Below are 19,584 nucleotides of genomic sequence, written 5' to 3'. Positions count from 1 at the left end.
TCTCTTTTCCCCCATTCATCATTACACCCTCCTCACAAAGAATTTCCAAATGGAGGAGTGATGGGTCGGTCAGAGCTGCTTTCCAACTAATTTAATATTTTTCAATGCTAGGAAAAAATGTTAAATTAATACAGCATTGGCCTCTACGTAGAAGCCAGCCAGCTGAAGGCTGCTAAGGGCCAACATGCTTCTGAGTCACACGTGTCTGCCTATCTGTTAACATATTCTGGATGAAAACAGATCACAGGCTATACCCAAGACTCACTTCCCTGCTTCCCCAAAAACAAATGCCTATGAAACAAAACAAAAAGAAAAACTTAGTCTGTGACACTCAGAAGTCGCGTAATTCACATCTAAGGACTTTACCTCAGTGTGTAGCTTTCTCTACACACAACAGTGCCTCTTCATTTCTCTTCAAAAAACCAACCTGAACTTGTGGGAGAATTTTCTCATGCTGGAGGAATGAGCAATTGATAGGCAAAACGAAAAACACCTGAATATAAGGTCAACTCGATTACTGGTCTGACATACAGGTAGAAGGCTCCGCATTCATCTCTCAAATGCCAATAAGTCCCCACATTACCAAAGGCCACATGCACGCTCTCAACAACGGGAGATAATCAGCAATGATCATGACTACAGTACTCATCCCTTTTCTAGAAGCAAGCCTTCATAAAATTATTCATCTTATCTAGTTCGGGTTTATGAAAAATGTACAATGCAATTTATACCCATCTGCTCCTCCAGCTGTCAATATAGTATATCTGCACATATCAATGCCCTGATCCTCCCAGAATACATGTGACCTTTGTATTACAAAGGTCGTACAAAGCCATTACAAAGACAGGCAATGTAATGGCTGTGAAAGTCCGCTGCTTATTTCCCAAAAGCATCTCATAGGTCTACATGGAACTTATACTTCATAGGAGGAAACAAAATGTGCCCATGCCCTTGGAGCAACCTTTCAGGCAGGGAACTCTCAACACTACCTTCTTAGCATCACGTCACCTGAGAGTGCATTCACACACCAAACATCTCTGATCCCCCCCCACTACACACTAGCTATTGGAATACTCCCTTTATCCCATGAGTAGAAAGGACTCGTGTACTTAAAATGCTTAAAGTTTTGTTTAGGGAAAATCAAAAACCCCCATGAGATGACCAAATCAGTGTACAGAAAGCATAGCCCTTTAACACGTCAGCATGTCATCACTTAAAGGTATTTCTCAGTCTCCCCTAAAATGAACAGCGTCCTAAAGACCACGTCCTATTCCATCTTCTGAGCCTTTCCCAGAGCAGTAGCAGTCCCTATTGGTGCACGCTTGGAGCAATGCAGCTCCCTAACTATTCTGCAAGCAGAGTGGTTTGTAATCTGATTGTAACCTACTTTAAGGCGATCTGAAACCATAGTTTATCAGTCCCTGAAAATGCTGTTCAAGTTCTTTCTGTAGAATCTGTATTTGGCCTAAAAAACAGCTAAGAGGAAAAAAAAAAAAATCATCCTTTGCACCAGCATGACATACATCAATCAATCCTGATTCTTCCCTATAGACTATAAGAAACATGGGTGTCTTTCTTACCGTAAACCTGAGGATCTTTCTTAACAGAAAATGTTCAAATGAAAGCCTGTTTAAAGGGTGTTTTTTTCTTTCTTATTCATTCCTTTATTTATTACAGTTCTATGAGATGATTTATATTCCATAACTCACAGACGTGAGAGATTTTTAGGGGTAATGGAGATAATTCTAAAACTGATTGTAATAGTGTTTGCACAACTGTGTACACATACTAAAAATCACTGAGTTATATATGAAGTCAGTATCACAGGGTCACCAAGGATTCTCAGCATGAGTGGCTTTTCAAAAGGACCCAAGAAAAGAGGCATGTTTTCTATCCTTTGTCTTTGCTGAGATATAAATTACGGGCTAAAGAAATTAACTTAAAAAGCTAATAACTATCTTTGTGTATTTATCAAGGAACTGCAGGAGATTCAAAGTTGAACAAATCAGATTTTGCTCGTAGAAATTTACAGTGACATTAGGAACAAAACCTGAAAAAAAAAATCTATATACTATTGAAAGTAACATCATTTTAAAATACGCACACAGATAAAGTCTTGTATTTGAACTTAACTTATATTATGTGTCCTTCTTTATGAATATATAACTCCCCAAATTAGACTGTACATGCCTAGAGGGTAGGCACTACATTGACTCTCCACCACCAGACACAAGACCTACCTAGACTAAGTTTAATGCCACCCCATCTAAGGATGCAGAGAAGGTAAGAGATACCTCTTACTAGCTAGAACCAGGTACAACGTAAGCCAAAATTAACAGAACAAAGAACACAAAGAACCGAAGAGAGCACACACTCCAATCAAGCACGTGCACTCAACCACATGGTTGCCGGTTCGACTCCCGCAAGGGATGGTGGGCTGCGCTCCCTGGAACTAGCAACAGCAACTAGACCGGGAGCTGAGCTGCGCCCTCCACAACTAAGATTGAAAGGACAACAACTTGACTTGGATGGAGCTGATGAGGCCTGGGAAAAACACACTACTGCTCCCCAATAAAAAAAAATAAAAGTACTGGAAATACACACTGTTCCCTAATAAAGTCCTGTTCCTCTTCTCCAATAAAATCTTTAAAAAAAAAGAACCGAAAAGAGAAGGCAGGAAAGTGATTGGGGCGGGGGGATTTTAGGAGGGGGACCAGGACTGGAGTATGAGATAGCCTGGAAAGGATAAAATACATTCATTAGGCTGAGCCAGGATTTGTAAAAAAGAAAATCGTCAAAATCAGCAAATCCATAGAGCTTATACCAAAGCTTCTCAATTAATTTTTTTTTTTATATCACCCATTTTACCACCTCAATTTCTCTTCCTCGACAGTGCTCGCAGAATCAGGCAGAACAACGAATTTCATAAAACCTTGATTTTGTGTATTACCAATTTATCCCAACTCCACTCTGGCTGATTTATTTCATATTCATAAAATCCTTGTGGATGATAAATATGACTGGCTTATATTCCTCGAGTAACCGAAAATAAATAAAAACGTGAAGACTATTTCAGCTTCTTTCATTTAAAAAAAAAAACCCCACATAATGGAAAACATAAACAACCTGGCAATATTTCTGTCCTGCACCGCACGGCATTCACACACACTCCTTGCTTTGGAATAATTTTCATTCAGAAACCTTAACGCAGTCATCCATCTCCAAGTTGACTGCTACCAAGAGTATATACGATTGCAGAACCAGGGAGAGCCGCCGCCGCCAAGCCCCCCAACTCTTCCCGCCTCCCAGCCGCCTTCTGTGGTGTAGTAATACATTTAACTTTCCAAAATTTTTATTTAGAGACCATCCCCCAAAAACTGTCTTCGCTTAGATCCTGGGCCAGAAACTGAAAGCCTGAAGAAGAATAAATGAAATCTGACGTACGACACGTTTTCATCCTGCATAACTACTATTTAGTGTATGATCATTTCAAACCTATGATCCCAAGTGAATCCCACGTACCTTCCCGAAATACTGCGAGGAAAGGAGAAATCAAATATTGACCTTCGTAATCAATCAAGATAGTGGAGTTGTCAGTATAAAATAAAACAAAACAAACAAAAACAGCAAAGAATTAAGATATAAAATACACTTCTTTAAAGAGGACAAGAGGACAACCAGTTAGCTCAGTTGGTTAGAGCGCGGTGCTCTTAACAACAAGGTTGCCGGTTTGATCCCCACATGGGCCACTGTGAGCTGTGCCTTCCACAACTGAATTGAGACAACTACTTGACTTGGAGCTGATGGGTCCTGGAAAAACACACTTAAATAAATAAAAGTTTTAAAAATAGTAATAATAAATAAATAAATACGTAAATGGGACAATAAAAATAAAACAAAAAAGTAGGGGGATAGACAAGAATATGAAATGGAAGAGAAGAGAAAAATTAAAAGAAAGAAACAATTTTTCTTCTCCACTCAAGAAATTAGAATTACTTATCCAAGGAGCCCACAGGGAGACAGCTATCAATTAACAGAGAGCTCTTATCCCAGAAGATGCTGTGACTTTTACAAAGATGTACACTACATTCTTGGCCTTCAAGTATCTGACATGCTAATGGGAGATACAGGAGATACAGAAATACACTGTAGCTGCTTTCCTCGTCACTGTCACTTTGTCTGGAATGCCCATCATGCCCATATCATATCCATTCTCGAAAACCAGTAGAAGTGCCACCTGCCATTCTTCCCTGATCCTACAAGGAAGGAATATCTCCTTTACCTGGATGCCTACATAAATACACCTGCACACTTTTAAGGCCCTTACTTCTTGCTATTAGGTTGGTGCAAAAGTAATTGCAGTTTTTCCAATTATTTTTAACCTTTAAACGCGCAATTACTTTTGCACCAACCTAATAGCTTGTATATGTAAATCTGCATATATATATATATATATATATACACATATATATACCCGCGTGTGTGTGTGTGTGTGTGTGTGTGTGTGTGTGTGTGTGTCTTTGGTTGTGCTGTCATGGCTGCTTCAATGTCCTGAATCGATTCAAAACATTTACTTTTCATGGTCATTTTGACTTTGGGGAAGAGCCAGAAGTCACACGGTGCCAGATCCGGTGAATAAGGTGGATGAGGACACACTGTAATGTTTTTGACAGAAATTGCCGTACCAGAAGTGATGTGTCACATGGAGCGTTGTCATGATAGAGGATGAAGTAAAGACACCAATGAAAGAGGACTTCCAGAACTGCTTCAGAAAGTGACAAGAACAATGAGACAAGTGTGTTTGAAGCGAGGGGAGTGTTTGAGGGGGATTAATGGTAATGGGTCTTTCACTGTAGTAATTTTTTTTATTTAAACATTCACCATAGGTTTTGATCACACCTCATACACCCACACACACACCCATAATATATTCACATATACATATATACGCATGTATATATGAATATATGCATATTTAAATAGAGAAAATGTATATTAGATGTCAGATATATATGCAGACATATATATAATTTCCATTCAATTATATGAGACCTTGAGGTCAAAACTGTCCCCCATCTTAACTTCCTCTACAAAACCTAACATGATGTGTTGCACAGAGCAAGCTACAATAAATAAGAGAGTAACGGAAAGTAGGCCAGCTAAAGATACATGTTCTACATCATCAATCTACCTAATAGAGACATTTCTCTAACAAAATGCACACACTTTTTAAGGGTTCCCTCATCAGTAATCAAGGAAATGCAAATCAAAACCACAATGAGATATTCTTTTATACCTACCAGGTCAGCAAATATTTAAGTCTGACATCAAGAGTGCTAACAAGAATATAAAACAACAAAAACTTTCATATACTGCTGATGAAAATATAAATTGGTAGAACCATTCCGGAAAACACATTTCCCAGTAAAGTTTAAGATGTACTTACCTGACAATATAACAATTCCACTCCTAGTTATTATATACCCTACAGAAACTCTTGCACAATAAATTTTACCACAGTACTATTTTTATAACCAAAAAACAGAACTAGAAACAAACTAAATTTTTCATCCACAGGAGAATGAATAAATATGCTGCAATATAGTCATAAAATGAAATATTCTAATGGTAATTAAAAATGAATGAACTAGAGAAATATGCTTCAAAAAAGCAAGTCTCAAAGCAAGACTTGTATGTCTTCTGTGTGATTCCCTTTATAGCAAGTCAAGCAGCAAAACTGAATATGAATAACTGGTAAAACTACAAAGAAAGCAAGAAAATAATAAATAAAATTCAGGACAGTGGTTGTCTCTAGGGAGATGGAGGGGATGAGCTGAGGGAAGAGCACAAAGGAGTTTTCAGTGTGTGGGTTGTGGATGAGGGTGTGAATGTGGGGGTCTGTTATTTTGTAGGATAAAATTTTTATAATAGTAAAATTCTGAACAAAAGACAAGGACAGACCTATGATTGAATAGCATACAAAACTTGCATACGTTGTCAATCAAAAAATCTTAAGTACACCGAGAGTCAGAAAGTTTAAGGACTTGCAAACAGACAGAGTGAATCTCAAAATTCAGAACTCGATTTGCGTATGTTGAACCATCCTTGTGCCCCTGGGATGAACCCCACTTGATTGTGATGTATAATCTTTTCAATGCATTGTTGTATTCAATTTGCTAGAATTGCTTAGGATTTATGAATCTGTATTCATCAGAGATGTTGGTCTGTAATTTTCTTTTTTTGTGTTACCCTTACCAGGTTTTGGTATCAGGGTAATGTTAGCCTCATAAAATGAGCTAGAGGTGTATACACAAAAAATCTGAAAACATTTATCCGAAAAGATATATATGCTCCGAATTTCACTGCAGCTTTATTTACAGTGGCCAAGACATGGAAACAACCAAAGTGTCCTTCGATAGATGATTGGAGAAAGAAGATGTAGTACATATACACAAGAAGATGTAGTATATAAGTCAGACAGAAAAAGTCGAGAACCATATGACTTCACCGATATGTGGGATATAAAACTGAAAGCAACAAAGGAACAACACAAACAAATAATGAAACAAAAACTCAGACACAGACAATTGTTTAGTGGTTACCAGAGGGTAAGGGAGGGGGGTTAGTAGATGAGGGTAAAGGGGGTCACATATACGGATGGAAGGAGAATTGACTCTAGGTGGTGAGCACACAATGTGATATATAGATGATGTATTACAGAGTTGTACACTTGAAACATATGTAATTTTACTAACCTTTGTCACCCCAATAAATTTTAATTAAAAGAAAAAAGAAAAAAAAAATCAGAACTCAAGCTAAGTTTATCTGACACAATTTGATACTCTTCCCATTTCGAGAACCAAAATTTAGCTTAGTTAACTTATAAAATACATGTAAATTTTATTCTCACATAACAAAATGAAAGGGAAGAAATCACTGGAATTAGAAAATGCCCAAGTTTCAAGTAACCCTCAGCTGACATGGCAAACACAGAGCAGAGGCAGAGATGAAGTCTGGGATACAGCAGTTGTAGGAAGCAACTGTCCAACAATGAGAGTTACAAACAAACAAAGCATAACAGTGCAACAGTCAAAGCAGCCATACTTCCAAAAAAGGAAAGAGGGAATCTTCTTCGAATGTCTACGAGTCCCTTCTATGCAAGGGCACTTTATGTGCAGTATTTTAAGAGTTCTCTCAACAATGAGAAGAGTTAGGCGTTACACATTTTACAGACGAGAAGAATGATTTAGAGCAGGGGTGTCAAAACTTTTTTCAATGTTTTTTACCAAGGGTCATATGTGGTAAAATACAAAAACAGCCGGGCCACTCACTCGAGGTGAAGTACGTATTGCCTCACCTGGTTTATTTAAGTAAACTAAATATATTTTTGGAATTTGCTGCAGGCCAATTAACAATGGATTGCAAGCCACAGTTGGCCCGCGGGCCGCAGTTTTAACACCCCTGATTTAGAGAGTTAAGAGAGAAGAAAGAATTCCTCAGTGAGTATGTCAGTGCCGCACCTGGCTCAGAGCCCAGCCAGACACACACATGAGCAGGGACGCTCAGAAAATGACGACAACAATATTAAGATAGCTAAGATAACCATGCACAAGAGCAGAAACTGAGGAGGCCAAAAGGAGAATCTGAATGGACAATTTCTGCTCTCTAAAGCCGGACTAAGATTTCTACATCCACTTAATACTCCACCTAATATGAGAACATGTGGTTGCTTACCTGTGACCAGGATGGTAAACAGCTGTGTTGATTCCATGAGGATAATGACTACTGAAGCTAAAACAGTGACTCTCCTGGTAGCTCTGATTTGTTCCAACACTAAAATGAGGAAGGTAAAAAAGACATAAATACCATTGAGCCACAGTAAGACACCACTAAATACCCACTAAAATGTCTACAATTTAAAGGACAGATAACACCAAGTACTGGTGAGGACGTAAAACCACCAGAACTCAGATACATTATAGTGAGAACGTGAATGATACAAAAACTTTAGGAAAAAGTCTGGCAATGTCTTATAAACTATCTCTACCCAATAACTCGGCAATTCTACTCCATATTGACCCCACAGAAATGAAAATGTAGATCCATAAAACCTGTACAAGAACAGTCGTAGAAGTTTCACAGCCCCAAACTGGAAACTGAGATGGCCATCAGTCAAAGAATGGGTACATAAATCATGAATGTTATGGACTGAATGTTTGTGACACCCCCAACCCCCCAACAGATTGAAAACTTGTATCCTTCCCAAAATGTATGTGTTAAAACTTTAATACAAATGCAACGGTATTTGGAAGTGGGGTCTTTGGAAGGGAATTAGGTCGTAAGGGTGGGGCCCTTGGGAACAGGATTTGCTCCCTTATGAGAAGAGGCCAGAGCGCTAGCTGCTCTCTTTCCACCATGTGGGGATACAAGGAGAAGGCAGCCATCTGCAAGCCAGAAGAGGGTCCTCACCAGAACCCAACCGTGCTGGCACCCTGAATTCAGATTCTAACCTCCGGGACTGGGAAAAATAAACTTCTGTTGTTGATAAGCCACACAGTTTACGGTATTTTGTTCTACCAACCCAAACTAAGATACAGGGGATATTCATACAGTGAAATACTAATCAGCAATAAAATGGAATAAGCTACTGATACGTATAAAAACACGGATGAATTTCAAAACACTTTGAATGAAGACTTAAACAAAACAGTACATACTATGAGCCCAATAATGTGAATTACTAGAAAGGCAAAACTAATCTATGAGGGGAAAAGAAGTATAAACAGTAGTCGCTCTGGGGGTGAGTGGGGACATAGATTTACTAGAAAGGAGCAGTAGGGAACTTTCTAGCAAAATAATAATGTTCTGTATCTTGAGAGGGGTTTGAACCGCACAAGTGTATACAGTTGTCATAACTCACTGGCTGGTACTTAAGATCCAGGCACTTCATTGTATGCAAATTTTATCTCAAAAGAAAGAAAACTGTAAGTAAACACTGAACTTTAATTAATGATATGTGTGCTAAAGTATTTAAGTACTGACTGAAATACATTAAAACATAAGATTGATTAATGGCTGGAGAGAGGGCTGGGAAGAAATGTGACATAGCAAGTACAGTAAAATGCTAACAGAATGTAAGTGGAGGGATGTGGCATATGAGTTTCCATTATACAATTCTTTCAACCTTCCTATTACATTCGCAACTTTTCATAATAAAATGCCGAAAGCAAAAAAAAGAAAAGAAACAAAATCTGACAGTACACCAGAGAAATAAGCATTTCAAATAGTTCTTCCCAAATAAAGTATATTATTACCTTACAAGGTAACTTCTAAGTTCTCCTCGGTAGTTGACGACTAAAAGTTCTGCAGACCACTGTGCACTTGCTTTATATTCTAAAAATATCAACCCAGCAACGGCATAGCTCAAATCACCTGCTAAACTAGATGCCTGTAGAAGAGGGGGAAATTAAGTTACTAAAAGACAGATAGACATTAACATACGTATAATTGGAAGATACCCGAGACACCGGCCTTACCAGGTGCAGTTTAAATAAGAGAACCCCAGAACTGATCTGTAGACTGAAGTGGCATGCAAACCAGCGTGCCAAGAACTAGCCACCCAAGCCTAGACCAGGCCTCCCAACCCCACGCTGCAACTGCAGCAGCCTCTCGGGACAAGATATTCACCTAGATAAGTGAGTTTATGTTCAGACGGGATTTCCGTGGCAAAAAGGGGAAAAAAAAAAAAAGTAATGCCACCATTCAACCTCAACGAATTCTAAAATACAGAACTCAGATATAAGCTTTCATATGTGGATTTCCACACCCAGCAGTAACCAATGTTTAAAAAAAAATCTCCAGGGTAAGGGGGATCAAATATATGGTGATGGAAGGAGAAGTGATTCTGGGTGGTGAACACACAATAGGATTTATAGATGATGTAATACAGAACTGTACACCTGAAATCTATGTAATTTTACTAACAATTGTCACCCCAATAAATTAAAAAAAAAAAAAAAAAAATCTCCGATCACTTCTGATTTGCCTAATCAGCAACTTAAAGGAACGGACACTTAAAAACACTCATTGCCAACCTTTTTCCATCAACTTAGTATTAGGTCATATTGCTAAGGATATGAGGGCACGTGCACCCTAGGAAGCGCACAATCAAGTTTATCGCCCTGAACGGCTCTTCATTGTCTAGAACTGTGCAAGGAAACGCTGTAGCCGCAGACGGCTCCTGAACACCAGCTATATGGCTAGACCAAATTGAGATATGCTATAAATATAAAAACACACACCAAATTTCAAGAAAAAATGTACCAAAGTAAAATATCTCATTAATAATTTTTCATTGATTACACATTGAAATATTTAGGATTTAATGGATTAAATAAAATATATAAATTTCACCTATTTCTTTTAACTCTTAATGTAATTACTAAAAAAAAAAATCAAAATTACATATGTGATCACGTATATAGTTTACATTTCTACCAGACAGTGCTAGTCTACAAAACAGTAACACAAACGTCTTAGTTTGGTTCCCCAGGACTTCTGTACTAAGAGCCCAATGCACTCTTTCAAGTTTTTCCACTCATTTTTCTCATTATTTCTGATCAAAAATCATTCTGTAGATCACTGGTTCTCATCCCTAGCTTCTCATTAGAATCCGCTAAAAATACTTCATCAAGTTTTTAATCAGCTGAAAAAAATATTAATGCCCAGGACCCATGCAGATCAATGAAAGCAGAATTTCTGGGAGGGGAGCCCAGGCCTATTTTGTTTTTGTTTTCTTTATAAAGCTTCCCAGGTGATTCTAGGATGCAGCCCAGTTAGAAACACTTCTACCTGACCCTGCGTCCTCCTCACCTGAGCAAGGATGCAAAGTAAAAAGCATTGGATTCCTAAAAGAAACACTTCCTAACTTCACTGCCATGGAAAAGGCCATTTTACTCCCTGTCAATTTCAGTTTTCTAAACTGTCAAATTAGGATATCAGCCAAAACTACTCAAAGCATTGTTGTGATTATAAGAATGCAGTATATCAGTCACCAATAAAGTATAAAGCACTATGTAAGTTATTACTGCCACTATGTTTTTTCTCCACTCTCCCTTTCAATTTCTATCCCCTTGAGGGTAACAAATACTAACTCTTCTCCACACTGTTCCGTTCTGGTTGTGAAGCCCACTGACTTCCTGACTTCACTGGAACTTGACAACAGTTTTCAGTGTCTCTATTTAGTTTTCACTTACTACTATTTTAATAATGGTGGATGACATCTGGATATCACATTACAAAATACAGAGAATGAATTAATTCATGAAGATTCTTAAGTTCACGATTTATTATTCAGATTCATATTTATATTATCCCTCTCTTCACGTTCATTCATTCAAGTACCTATACATAAAAGGCACCCAAAAAAGTAGGTTATCAGTTTCAGGCAACAACGTACCGGGGCAATAACAAAGAGTTCACTTCCCATGAGATCAAACACCCTCACGGTTCCCGTGCTTTCTGCGTAGGCCAGCAGGGTGCAGTCATAACTCCATGCTACACGTCTCCACTGGGGTTTCGGGTCTTTAGGAACTAGAACAAAAAGAAATGCTTTTAACAAGCTATTGTAAAGATACCTAGCACTGAAAGTTACTGCAACTAAAGTATTCAACTGTATTACATCATGTCCTAAGGATCTCTAATGAGAACACTTTCCAGGAAACCCACGTCAAGGAAGACTGGGACACAGCACAGCAAGCTCTGCTCACACACTTGTGCAAAGTCTGCCGACGCCAGTGGTCTGCTAAATGCTGAGCGAGCCCTAGTCTGGCAAAGGCACGGGAATAATACACCTCAGAATACTTAGGAAATTAGAAAACCAAAAGCACAGAGAATGCCAGAAAATAATGCCAATCCAATGAGTTCAGCTCCTCTAAAAGCAAAAACATGAAAATTTCACTAAGAGCTAATATATCAGATATAGATGTCGAGGAAATATAAAGCAGGATTATGCTGACAGAATTAAATAGACACACACACACAATATAACGTGTATCAGGTAGGTGAATCAAGAACTGTTCTTAGTCACACAATTATAAGATTTTGATAATTAACACGTTAATAATCTAACACCTGTTTTTTGTTTTGAATTTTTCACAATAGAGAAAAAGGCCATCAGGTGCAAAAAAAAAGACTATGAAACTCTAACCTGTGTTGTTTGTTTGAGGTTTCTGCTGTTTTGTCGGCTTCAGCTTCCCTTTACTAGAACCCAGGTAGACAGACAGGTAGGACCAGTGCTTTCCCTTTACCACCAGGAATTCCAAACAATTAGGAGACACCAGGTGACACCATGAGTCAAGAGCAGAACAAAGCCCAGAACCTAAACGTCCTGCCCGCCCAGACAGTGTACGCTGCACACAACACACTGCCTCTCAGGCAGAGCCTGGGTTTGGCCTTTGCACTGCCTCCAAAGTGTTTCTGACACTTACCACCTCTCGACTCCGCTGCTAACTTCCCAGCTCAGGCTTCATCATCTCTTACTTAGACTCTCACAACAGCCTTCCTGTCTTCTGTCTCTCCCTCACTACTCTTGCCTCAATATCCGCGGATAGCTTTCTAAAATAGAAAGATGAACAGATCACATCCTTCTGCTGCTTTAAAATCCCTGATGGTTCTCCATTTCCAACAGAATCAAGTCCAGGTTCCTCCATATACATGGAGGGGCCTTTATAAATGGTCCCACCATCGCTTTCCAGTTTTACCTCCCACCACCTCCTCCATCACACAATCTATTAACCCACCAATAACACACCGCCTGACAAATAAGCAAACCATGCATACTCGAGTCTCCGTCTTTTATACACATTACTGCCTCTACCTAGAATGATCATCTCCAATATTAGTCAAAGGGTTCTTGTTTGTTACAACCTGCAGTAACAAATTATTACTTTTCCTTCCTTGACACTCAACACTGACGACTCTCCTCTCTGACCCAAATATGCCGTACAGAAGTCTTTCACGGCATTTATCACATCGTATTGTTTACATGACTACTTCCCCACAAGGCTCTGAACTCGCTGAAATCAGAGACAATGTCTTATTCAAGAGTGCCATCCCAGGACCCTGGAACAGAAAGTGATCAATGTTTCAATAGTGGGTAAAGCCTAAGTCTCCCAGAACAATCTACCGTGTTTCCCCAAAAATAAGACTTAGCCGGACAATCAGCTCTAATGTGTCTTTTGGAGCAAAAATTAATATAAGACCCGGTATTATTATACATTATATTATATTAATTATATTATATTATATTAAGACATGGTCTTATAGTAAAATAAGACCAGGTCTTACATTAATTTTTGTTCCAAAAGATGCATTAGAGCTGATTGTCTGGCTAGGTCTTATTTTCGGGGAAACCTAGTACATTAACAGGGACAGGATGGTAAGGATTTAAGGACTAAGGTAAGGATGGTAAGGACTACCAAACAATTAAACGTTCACTATATAACTGAAGTCATCTCCACACCTGAAAGGTCATACAGAATTCAGACTTCCCTCTTATCCCTGTAATAGATGTAATATATGTTCTGTATATGGGGAAAGTATACCAGACATCAATGAGTTTCTTCATTTTGACTATTTATCAACAGGCCAAAAGTCTGCAAAACAATCCAAGAGAGGCCCTTGAACACAAGAGGGTCTAGTGGATTTCATTAAAGCCTAACAAGATAGTGCATACACTCTGAAAAAGCAATTTTTAAATGGGAAAAAAATGGGGGATAAAAAATCAGTTCCCTGTCTTCAGATACTGTGTTTCCCCAAAAATAAGACCTAGCCGGACCATCAGCTCTAATGTGACTTTTGGGACAAAAATTAACAGAAGACCGGGTATATTATATTATATTATACCCAGTCTTATTTTACTATAAGCCAGGTCTTATATTAATTTTTGCTCCAAAAGATGCATTAGAGCTGATTGTTCGGCTATGTCTTATTTTGGGGGAAACAGGGTAGCTTTTTAAAACAATCCAACTTGGAAGCAAACATAGGCACAAAATAATAAACAACACAATATAAGACCTGCATGTACACAAATGTTACATCAACACCAACAAGAGGGCAATTTAAGGCCCTGAAAAAATTCACGTGCTAAAGAAACACAGCAACACTTTTCCATTATTGCTGTTTTACCTGTGATAACACTTTTCCTCTTATTTCATTTTGATCGGGTAAATGGATTTATGTATTACATTCTGTATCTGTTCTGAAATAAATTCCACCTGAAAGGGATTTGTTTTCACTGTTACTTCTAGTTATAATCATTAACTCCAGAAAACTCAACATGTGTGTTTTGACCTAAATAAAAACAGGTTTTTATTCCAACGTAAGATTTTACATAACAACGTGAAAATAAAGACTTTATCACCGGATTTTTCCAGCTGTTTGTGTGGTTTTGGAGCGGAATGAACAATGTAGATTTGTACAAAGCAAGTGTCGAGGGAGTCGTCTGAAAAGTATTCAAAAAGGCTGATGGTAAAGCTAACCAGCATCTGACAACTGCCACGTTCACGGTGCAACTGTCTATACCCATCTTGCACCAGCTGCAGGCCCTTCGCCCTGCCCAGCTGCCAAGCTCTTTTCCCCCTCAGAGACTTTGTCAATGCTGTTTTTCTCAGCTTTCCCTGAAGCCTCCCCTGGCTTTTTCATCTTTCAGGTCCCAACTTACACATCACTTCCTATGGCTACAGTCTCTGACCGCCCTAAGCCTCAAACAAAGCCCTTTATGATCGATAGTTCCATAACCAACCCTTTCCTTCACAGCTCTTATCCCACATCATAACTATACACTTATTTGTCTGCTTTTTACTGTCACCCTTATTCATTAAACTCTAAATTCCAAAATGTCGGGTATGGCGTCCAGTTACTCCACACCTTTATAACCACTGCCCAATACTCTCATGTACAATAGGCACTCAGGTGCTTACGGAGCACACTGCAAGCCAGTGCTTTTACCCAAATTAGAAATGGAAGTTGTCAAGAATTAAAAAATAAAAACCACTGGGTCCTATTCTCAGTGCTGCCATAAAACGGCCGGTGTGACCCTGGGGAGATCACCAAGGCACAATTTCCTCTTCTGCAAAATGAAGGGTTCAATGAACAGTCTCTCACATACATTCTTTGACATTGTTTAATTTTTTCAAGTACAGTTGACACAGATTAGTTTTCAGGTGTACAACAAAGTGATTCAACATTTATACGCCTTACGCAATGATCACCACGGTAAATCTAGCAACCATCTGTCACCATACAGAGCTGTTCCAATATTATGAACTATATTCTCTATGCTGCATGTTACTTCCCGTGTCTTACTTTACACCTGGACGTTAGCATTGCTTCACGCGCTTCACCTTTTCACCTACTCCTTCACGCCCCTCCTCTGACAACCACCAGTTTGTTCTCTGTATCTATGAGTGTGATTCTGTTTTGTTTCTAGAAGGTATTATGCCAAGTATAAGTTGGACAAAGACAAATACTGTATGATTTTACTTTTATGTGAAATCGAAAAAACATTCTTTGACTTTTAAATCAAGAACCACTGAGTGACAGCAAACTAGTGGGGCTAGAAAGACATGCAGAGAAGCTAAATATTTAAATGTCTGAAATAACAGTGCCTGTAGAAGACATGAGAAAAATTTTATAATCCTAGAATAAGGAATGACTAAATATGGTAAGAAACCCTGATGTGATAAAGGGGGAAGAAAATGCAAATCCCATTAAAAAAAAAAAAGGAAAAAAATGCCCCAGAGGAAAAAAGGCACCATAAGAAATTTAAAAAACTAATTGGGGGCCGGTCCAGTGGTTCAGGTGGTTGGAGCACCGAGCTCCTAACACCGGGTGAAGTCACGGGTTCGATGTCCACATGGGCCAGGGAGCTGCACCTTCTACAGCAAAGATTGTGAACAACGGCTCTCCCTGGAGCTGGGCTGCCGTGCGCTGCTGTGTGTTGCCATGAGTGGCCGGCAGCCAGCGTGAGTGGCCGTGGGCTGCTGTGAGCAGTGACCAGCAACCGACTGCCTCAGCCGGGGGGAGCGCAAGGCTCATAATAGCAACATGGGCCAGGGAGCTGTGTCCTACACAACTAGACTGAGAAACAATGGCTTGAACCATAGTGGGGGGGAGGCAGAAGATGGGGGGGGATTGATTGGGTAAAAATACTTACAACATAGATGACAAAGGGTTAACATTTATACTATGGAGAAATACTACAAACCAATAAGAAAAAGTCAAGTATTCTAACAGGAATATAACCAAAACGATGTGATCTAACAGTTCACAAAAAATAAAATAGACACTTAACATATGCTCCACCTAATAACTAAAGATATGCAAATTAAAACTAGAAGTTTTTCCTTTGCCTGTGAACCTTATGAATATTTTAAAAATAGGTAACATATGGTGCTGACGATAGAGAAAAGAAATGGCTTCAATTATACCTTTTTCATGGTGGTATAAATAGGTATATGCTTCTGAAGGAATTATGGCAATAGCTATCACATTTTGCAAACTACACCCATAGACAAACAGGATGTCTCTTCCAGCACTGTTAGAGGAGAAAGGGGATAAAAATGGGGAAGAGGGAGAAAAGAAGCCACCGTAAACAACCTAAATTTCTACCAAGAGAGGAAAAATTTAATGTGGTTCACGTTCTCACAATGGAAAAGAATGCAAACTGAGAAGATAATCTTGTCTTCACTTTCTCTATCTCTGTGTTGTTTGACTTTATTACAAGTATGTACTGCTTTTGTAATTTAAAAATAAAACAACAGAATAACTAGTTTCAGTCTAGGCTTCCCACCATGAAAGAAAAATATAGGGGCAGCCAGATGGCTCAGGTGGTTAGACCACGTGCTCTCAACAAGGTTGCCGGTTCAATTCCCGCATGGGATGGTGGGCTGTGCCCCCTGCAACTAAGATTGAAAAAGGCGACTGGACTTGGAGCTGAGCTGCGCCCTCCACAACTAGACTGAAGGAGAACGACTGATGGGCCCTAGTACAGGTAACGCAAGCTTGTGATCACTGGGAGAAGGGAAACACATGAGGTGAGCCCCAGGAGCACCCTTGCTTTCTGCACTTTCTAAACCACTTTCAGTGCATGAAAAGGGACCTCAAACAGGATATGGAGGTCTCACTGAACTGAGGAGATGAAGACGGGAGTTCAGAGCTACTAAGCTAGACTAGGATTTGATGACACAGACAACTGTATGGTGGTTATCACAGAGGAAGGGGATGGGGGGCAGGATGAAGAGGGTCAAATATATGGTGACGGAAGAAGACTAGACTTTGGGGAGTGAACACATAATGCAATATACAGATGACATATTGCAGAACTGTACACCTGAAACATAATGTTATTAACCAATGTTAGCCCAATCCATTTAATTAAAAAATTGCAAAGCATTCCAGAGAGAAGTGAGTAAAGCAGAAGAGGAACCTGGGTCTTCGGGCAAACATACAGCAGCACACACGGAGAGGTCCTACAAGAAGAGGGCAGGTATCAGGGGAAAAACAACTTCCAGAGCTCGGAGAGGATGTGGAAATGTGTGAGTTCCATCCAGTCACAGTGGAGAGACTTCACTGAACACCCTGACCGTTCATAAGTGATCCCAGAAAACCCTCACCTTAAAGCAGGACTTACGTAACCTGGAAGTAAAAGCTAATCTAAACCGCATCTTACAACACTTGAAAATAAGCCTGAAAAACCCAGCATATCCACCAAGCAATTAACTACTCCTCAGCACAAAACTCAATACTCCATTAAGAAAGATAACAAATATCAGGCTCTCAATAACATAGCAGCCATAACGTTGAGCATACACTCTAAAGTTGCTAGGTATGTGAAGCAGGACAATATAATCCATACTCATGAAAATATTACAATAGATACAAACCAGAAATGACAGAATGAGGAATAAGCAAACAGGACTTCAAAACATATTTGAGAATTCAAAGTAAACATGAATAGGGAACAAATAAATAGAAAATCTCAACAGAATCTGTTAAAAAACTATCAAAAGAAACAAATTTCTGAAATGGAAAATCCACTAGATGGATTAAACACTACAGAAAAGAAAAAGTATCTAAGCTTCCACCTTGAAGATTAAGCAAAAGAAACTACCCAACCTGAAGAATGGAGAAAAAAGACTGAAGAACAGAACGTCAGTGACTAGCGGAGCAATCCTGACCGGTCTGTAACACGTACACTCAGCGTGCCAGAAGATAGGGAAAAGGACATGGGGGGAGAAAATTGCATTGAATTTTAAATAATGTCCATAAATTATGCAAATTGGATACTCTACAAATCCACTGATGTAGAGGCTCTGTGAACCTAAAGCAGGATAAACTGGGGGGGGCGGGGGGGGAATCAAGGCATGTGACACTCAAATTTCTGAAAACCAATGAATGATAAAATCTTAAAAGCAGCCAAAGAAAAAAAGGACACATTATATACAGGGAAACAATCACAGCAATGAATGATTTCTCACCAAAACCAACATAATGACATATTTAAAGAGCTGAAGGGGGGGTGCGGGGGTGGGGGAGAATCAACCTAGAATTCTATGCCCAGAGAAAATATTTTACAAAAATGAAGGCAAAATGAAAGATGGCTTTGGACAAATATTGAATTTTTTATTAACAGACTTGCATTATAAGAAACGTTAAATAAATTTTTTGTTGAAGGAAACATAATCAAATGGAAACTCAGTTTTACATGAAGAAACAGTGATAGAAACTGAAAATATAGGTAATATAAACTATTTCTCACTTATTTTGTAAATTCTTAAAAAGTTACTTGATAACATAATATATTGTGCGGGTTTAACATATGTAAAAACAATTGACAATAGTACAAAAGAGTGGGAGTGAATGGATATAAACTATGTAACACAATAATTTTTAAACATATATTGTAAACCCTAGAGCAAACGCTAAAAGAAAACAAAGTAAAAGACAAATAGAGAAAACAAATATTAAGAGGGTAGATTGAACCTAACGAGACCAATAACTGCATTAAATATAAATGTTCTGAACACTCCAATTAAATGACAGATATTGTCAGACTGGAAAAAAAAAGCAAGACTCAATTATATGCTTCCTATGAGCGATGTACATTAAACACAAATGCACAGATTACATGCAAAAGGAGAGAAAAAGATGTCACGCAAATACTAATCATAACAAAGCTAGAGTGACCATATTAATATTAGAAAAAATAAACTATAGGACAAGAGTATCACTGGAGAAAAAGGGGCATTTCATCATGACAAGGAGCCCATTTCTCCAATAAGACAAAATATGTGTATACACCTAAAAACTAGAGCTCCTAAATACATAAAACTAATAGAACTAAAGGATAAAATAAACAAATACAAAATTATAATTGGAAATTTCAACCCACCTCTCTCTGTAACTGATAGAACAAATAGAAAACCAGAAAGAACATAAAACTCCGAAGAGCTCTAACACCCAACTCAATATAATTGACATCTATAAGACACTATACCCAATAACTGCACTATAGCCAAAAAT

General features: G+C 38.6%; 1 protein-coding gene across 2 annotated transcripts in view; it reads right to left on the bottom strand.

Annotated features, from left to right (window-relative positions):
* NBAS (NBAS subunit of NRZ tethering complex) overlaps positions 1 to 19,584 on the bottom strand; it is a 274,620-nt gene that overhangs the window by 240,476 nt on the left and 14,560 nt on the right. For both annotated transcript variants that reach the window (XM_074331709.2, XM_019751941.3), the window contains exons 7-9: positions 11,459 to 11,592; positions 9,315 to 9,448; positions 7,735 to 7,833 (exon numbers count right to left, since the gene is read on the bottom strand). In XM_074331709.2, the coding sequence (XP_074187810.2) occupies positions 7,735 to 7,833; positions 9,315 to 9,448; positions 11,459 to 11,592 (367 nt within the window). The remainder of the gene's footprint in view (positions 1 to 7,734; positions 7,834 to 9,314; positions 9,449 to 11,458; positions 11,593 to 19,584) is intronic.

This window comes from Rhinolophus sinicus, chromosome 2 (genome assembly GCF_057876585.1).
Source record: "Rhinolophus sinicus isolate RSI-liver-muscle chromosome 2, RSI-T2T, whole genome shotgun sequence".
Lineage (NCBI taxonomy): Eukaryota > Metazoa > Chordata > Mammalia > Chiroptera > Rhinolophidae > Rhinolophus > Rhinolophus sinicus.
Note: the sequence above shows the minus strand (reverse complement) of the source record. Positions and strands in the feature narration are given on the sequence as shown.